The 6514-nt window shown below is 37.4% G+C and overlaps 1 protein-coding gene across 1 annotated transcript in view; it reads left to right on the forward strand.

Moving 5' to 3' along the window:
- Positions 1-3944, forward strand: part of LOC101849623 (sodium- and chloride-dependent neutral and basic amino acid transporter B(0+)) — a gene marked incomplete at its 5' end in the record, with an annotated part of 8333 nt that extends 4389 nt beyond the window's left edge. The window contains 3 exon segments of the mRNA XM_005101969.2: positions 85-203; positions 1525-1704; positions 3608-3944. Of these exon segments, the coding sequence (XP_005102026.2) occupies positions 85-203; positions 1525-1704; positions 3608-3880 (572 nt within the window).
- Positions 3945-6514: the final 2570 nt, after the last annotated feature.

Raw genomic sequence — 6514 nt, forward strand, 5'->3', positions numbered from 1 at the left:
ATTATCATTATCATCATCATCATCATCATCATCATCATCATCATCATCATCAACATCATCATCATCATCATCCTATCCCATGAGGTTTCCACAACTTCGCCGAAGACGTTTTGCTGATGGTGGGAGACTGGTACCCCACCCGTGTGCTCTTCTATGCTTACTATAGCTGGAACTGGCTCGTCGTCACGCCCGTTCTCATCATGGTAAGTTGGGGTTTTCAGTTGTTGTTGTTGTTGTTGTTGTTGTTGTTGTTGTTGTTGTTGTTGTTATTCTTTTGTTTTTGTCTTTTTTTTGGGGGGGGGTTGTTTTTAGTTTTTTTGGTCAGTGTTTTACGGCCCTCGCAACTGCATAAGGTCATATGAGCGCGCGGGACACATTAATTATAAGCATTGTCAGTGTGGTAGGAATTAATTTTGAATTTTGTTGGGTTGGCAGTCGAAGCCTACTCCTATCGATGTTAGAACAACCTGGAGATCTTAACGTAAGTGGGAAAAAAATGTCTATGTTAGGTTTCGAACCCGGGATATATTGAATGGGAGGCGAACACCGTACCTCTAGACCACACGAGCCCCCGGCAAGTGATCGGTCGGTTACCTCAGTGGTCACCGAAATACAGCCCGCGGGCCAGACCCGGCATTGTCTTGTCAGTTTGGCGGGAGAGATCGAGTCATTCTTGGTCGCCCCCACACATTCGATATTTTATTTTGGTTGTTGTCATTATTTGGGTACGGCAAAATTACAAAGTCCTTTTCGTATTGAGAAATGTTGCTGTTAATTTTTATTTTTTTTTAGTTCCACAACATGTCAAGCCTTTTCTAATGCAATTCTTCGAGTATCTTGATAATGACTCAGAAAAATCTTAGGATTTTTAATAGAGCGGATAGAACATTAACCTAGTTTCTGACCTCATGATCTTAGTAATTCACAACGGCTTAAAACGTCAGTAAAACTTTGTAATTTTAAAGTAGCTATTTTTCCTTTTTAAAATATTTCTGTGGATGTCTTTCTTTCACGTTTCATGTACTCAGTGTATTGTATTAGGCAAAACAACTATCCAGCCCACTTTGAAAACAAGTTTGATGACCCTATGAATTAACTGGCTACTTATTGTTGGATATATATTGAGAAATAGACGGAGGGATCGATAGGCTTAATGATTGATATATCTATAGGTGAATTCACCCCCAGTGCTTCAAGGCTGTTAACTAAGTAACTCCTTCAAGGCTGTTAATAAAAACAAAACAATATTATAAGCCCTTGTTTTCGCCTCTCCTCTCCTACCCCTCCAAGAGCCTTTTCTTGGTTATAGAGTAGAACAACAACAAGAAACAACAACCACAACAACAACAACAACAACAACAACATAATCATCAACAACAACAACAACAGCAACAACAACAGCAACAACAACAACAACAACTACTACTACTACTACATCCAAAAACAAACAACCAACCTGGCCAGCCAACCCGACTCTAATCTCCTATTGGCCCCGCCCCCTTTTCCTAACTCGTTCCCCAATAGGCGATCGTGATCTTTGACTGCGTCACGTACGAACCAATCATCGACGAGAGTTACCCGGAGTGGGCGGAGGTTCTAGGATGGCTCATCGTGGGCTTCATCATGCTGTGGCTGCCCGTCTGGTACATAGCTCGCTACTGCTACGAGATGTATACAGCGCCGGCCACCGAGTCGGCTTGGGAGGTGAGTTCAAGCTTGACGGACCAACTATTATTATTATTATTATTATTAGTAGTAGTAGTAGTAGTAGTAGTAGTAGTAGTAGTAGTAGTAGTAGTAGTAGTAGTAGTAGTAGTAGTAGTAGTAATAGTAGTATTGTTGTTGCTATTGTTATTGTTATTATTATTATTATTATTATTATTATTATTATTATTATTATTATTATTATTATTATTATTATTATTATTGTTGTTATATTATTATTATTATTATTATTATTATTATTATTATTATTATTATTATTATTATTATTATTATTATTATTATTATTATTATCATTATTATTATTATAGTAAATGATGATGATGATGATGATGATGATGATGATGATGATGATGATGATGATGATGATGATGATGATGATGATGATGATGATGATGATGATGATGCTTGTTACTGTTGTTGCTATGTTGTTGTTGTTGTTGTTCTTCTTCTTCTTCTTCTTCTTCTTCTTCTTCTTCTTATTATTATTATTATTATTATTATTATTATTATTATTATTATTATATCATCATCATTATTATTATCTGGTTGGTAGCTGGCTGGTGCTCTGGTTTGGTCTGCTCCTTCTTTCCTGTCAAATGTATGTCGTCTTTATCTCTCTTCTTTCTTTCCTGTCAAATTATGTCGTATTTATCTCTCTTCCTTCTTTCCTGTCAAATGTATGTCGTCTTCATCGCTCTTCCTTCTTTCCTGTCAAATGTATGTCGTCTTTATCTCTCTTCATTCTTTCCTGTCAAATGTATGTCGTCTTTATCTCTCTTCATTCTTTCCTGTCAAATGTATGTCGTCTTAATCTCTCTTCCTTCTTTCCTGTCAAATGTATGTCGTCTTTTATCTCTCTTCCTTCTTTCCTGTGTAATGTTACTCTCAGTAACACCTCTAATCCTCTGTACTTATATAACCGATTTGTGTTGAAAGTGCGACTAAAAAGAACGAAACAGGACAATTTGTTTTTAATGATAATAATAATAATAATAATAATAATAATAATAATAATAATAATAATAATAATGATAATAATAATAATTATTATTATTATTATTATTATTAATCAATGATAATAATAATAATAATAATAATAATAATAATAATAATAATAATAATAATAATGATAATGATAATAATGATAGTAATAATAATAATAATAACAAAAACAACAATAGTAATAATAATAATAATAATAATAATAATAATTATTATTATTATTATTATTATTATTATTATTATTATTATTATTGTTGTTATTATTATTATTGTTGTTATTATTATTGTTATAATACATGTAATAGTAATTATCAGGGATCAATACATTTTTGGGGGACAATAAACATCCCTTGTTCCCTCAAACAAAAATATCAGTCAGAAGTAAAACCAAGCTTTTGATCGGTAACAAAGAAAGACACAGACGATCATTCTTACTATCATCCTTCAAAATGCTTCAATCTTGACCAACTTGTTATAAGTATTCATATGACCCTAGAGCATGCATCAGAATACCTTTGAGTTACAATCAGAATACTGAGTTTGTATCTAGCTTAACATTATTATGGTTTACAGTACTGTTCATTTATATTATGCCTGTGATTGTAAGCCTGGGGTGGGTGAGTGTGAGTGCATATATTTGTGTGCGCGTGTGTGGGCGTGTATGTGTGTGTGTGTGTGTGTGTGTGTGTGTGTGTGTGTGTGTGTGTGTGTGTGTGTGTGTGTGTGTGTGTATGTGTGTATGTGATGAAACACCAAACCAATGTGCAAGGATCTGGACCATAAAGACGTATCTTATCTTATCATGATAACACACATAGTGAATTTTGTCTCAACGCTCAATCAAATTAAATCTAAACACGTTTTCAACTACACTCGCCAGGTGTTCGTTCGCATGAACCGCCCAACTATCAAATGGGGTCCGCACTTGCCCGAGAATCGAACCCTTCCCCGCTACCTCAGACTGCTGGAGGCAGAGAACACCGTCAAGTTGCCGTATTATGAGAAAGGTGGCGCCATGAAAGCAGAGGAAGGTGGCGGTTCAACAGAGAAAGGTCAAGGGTCATATCCGCCCGTGTACAACGACGCAGTGAAAACTGGGCATATTAACCCGGAGTTTGAGCCTGACAGTGCGGTGGAGAATACCCACCTGTAATGTGTGTTTTCATGTGTGTGTGTGTGTGTGTGTGTGTGTGTGTGTGTGTGTTCTCATGTGTGTGTGTGTGTGTGTGTGTGTGTTCTCATGTGTGTGTGTGTTTGTGTGTGTGTGTGTGTGTGTGTGTGTGTGTGTGTGTGTGTGTGTGTGTGTGTGTGTGTGTGTGTGTTCGAGCGCCTTTGCTGTGTCAATTGGTTAGGGTTAGGACTAGGGCTGGGGTTGAGGTTAGGTTGGGGTAGGAGTTGGGGTTGGGTTTAGGGTTAGGGTTAGGACTAGAGGTAGGACTAGGGTTGGTGGAGCTGGGGTTAGAGTTGAGGTTAGGGTTAAGGTTAAGACTAGGGCTGGGGTTGAGGTTAGGGTTAGGGTTAGGTTTGTTGATTGCATTAGCCTAGGTAGACTGACCGATTGGAGGGCTCAATGAAAGTTTTACCTGAAAAAAATGTGTCGAGCCTCTTTGCTCTACTTAATTATGTCTTTTGTGGCGCTATAAATGCAAATTGTTAGTTTGCTCAATCTCCCTTCTTCCATTGCCAAATCTCGCCACCATCGTTTTCTTCGCACCAGTCAAGCAACTTGTACATGCACAAGTTCACTGACTTTTCGCTGAATCAAAACGTGCAGTGTTGATATTAACCGCTGTGACAATATTGACACACGGTCTTAATGTCTCTGTATATTAAGTCTTTTTAGGTTCAGATTTTTCTATCGTTAAATGTAAACTGGAAGCATTCCTCCATCAAACCCCGTTCTTAAAATGTGGACCAACTACGTCAAAGTCAAAGTTTCGAATGAGCAAAAAAATATGATAAAATGCACGACAAAGCCGGTAGTGGCCGTAAACAAAGATGGGTAATTACATGTAAACATTTGAGCCAAAGATGGGGCTTCCAGGTATTCCACGTCATCTTCAAAACGTCTTTCGCAAATGTGGTTACGAGGATCAAGATGTGGTCCCTTGAGGAGTAAGACCTGGATATGTGTGCGAGGTCAAAGAAGTTCCAAATTGAGGGCCTAAATTTACTTTTACCATTTTGTCTACACGTACACCTGATGTTAACCGGTCTTTGTGGTCTTGTTTGCATTGAGCAATGTAATCACGAGGAAGGCTGAGGTTTGAACTCGAAGAAGGTTCCTTCCTCTCAGCCTATAATGTAGAGCAATACTTGTCCACCTTTTTACAGACACGCCCACTTTTACCAGCTTTAAGAAGCTACAATTGTCGTACCGCCCACCTACACGTATTTCCAAGCTGGACAATAAATAATCACGTGTCACTACACATGGAAGTTCCCCGCCACCCACCAACATTATCTAACTTCCCGCCAGTGGGTGATATCGCCCAGGTCGGCAAGTACTGGTGTTGGCTTATGATATTCTTAGCCCGCCTTCGCAAAAGCATAAACAGTGAGGTATGAAGCAAAGTCTAACCCACAGCAAATAAAACCAATCATAACGATATTGGAAAGCAGGACAACGCCAAACTGTTCCCGTCTTCAACATCTGAAAATTCTGCTTTTGACTCGTAGTCGTAGGTATCTGAAACCAGAAAAGCGGAGTGTTGAAAAACTACATAAAATGTCTCGCGACTTCCGTGATTTCCTCTGCAAACATGTGCGTCCTGCATATTCAATGTAGATCAACGAGTATTTAGATTTTTTACTCGTTCAGTCTACCTTGGATTGTATCCTCTGCCTCTATAACATCACTGGCACAATAACATTCGACAAACTCAACAGATGAAAAAGCAACAACTTAAGCAAAAACAAAAGCCAAAATAGATGTAAAAACCGAAGTCTAAACAGCATAGAAAATATGTCAATTGGGTATGTTTGTTAGTGATAGAACAAGAAAGAAAAACAACAACAAAACTTCAATACAAGCTGACAATAAGCATGTTGCTATGGCTATCGCCACCAGTTAAACTCCCCAAGTCAGTGCGCTTTTGCACATAAGGGACTCCATCTTTGAATAGTTTTTGGGTTAGTTTTAGTTACGTCCCCTTGAAAGAGAAGAACCTCAAAGCCTACTCCAAGATCAACACATTTATTAATATTGTTCATTTTTCCAGCATGCATTTTGAACATAATTATTTTGGTATTGTTTCCGTTTTCCAAAGAACCAAACACGCAAAACTAAACTGCTCAAATGGACGCTTAATGTTGTCTGCATATAAGGACTGTCAGTATATTTACATGTAGCCTATATATATATATACAAATGTACAATAGCAAAATTCCCTCTTTTTTGTTTCTATTTTTACACGCACACACATTCCAGACATTCCAAAAGGTATAAAGTTTATAATAATATATTTTTTCGTTACATCTTCGTGTATATAATATAATATTTGTACATGGTATATCTGTAAATGTATACGGCATAATCGTGAAGTTTCAGTATGTGGACGTATTATATCTATGTTCTCTCTGAACTTGACAAACTGTGGCTTGTCCTAGAGTCTAAAGTTAAGTGTGATCTTCACCAACTTTGGACTCTGTGCAGATATCCCATCTCCGTATTGTGTGAGATACAGATTTTTTCTCCCCCCCCCCCTTATTTTCTTTCTTCTTATTTCTGTTCTGTTTTTAAAAACGAAAGCTTTCATGATCATAAAACCCTAGCGAAAGGAAAAAA

Source organism: Aplysia californica, unplaced genomic scaffold (assembly GCF_000002075.1).
Source record: "Aplysia californica isolate F4 #8 unplaced genomic scaffold, AplCal3.0 scaffold00306, whole genome shotgun sequence".
Taxonomy (NCBI): domain Eukaryota; kingdom Metazoa; phylum Mollusca; class Gastropoda; order Aplysiida; family Aplysiidae; genus Aplysia; species Aplysia californica.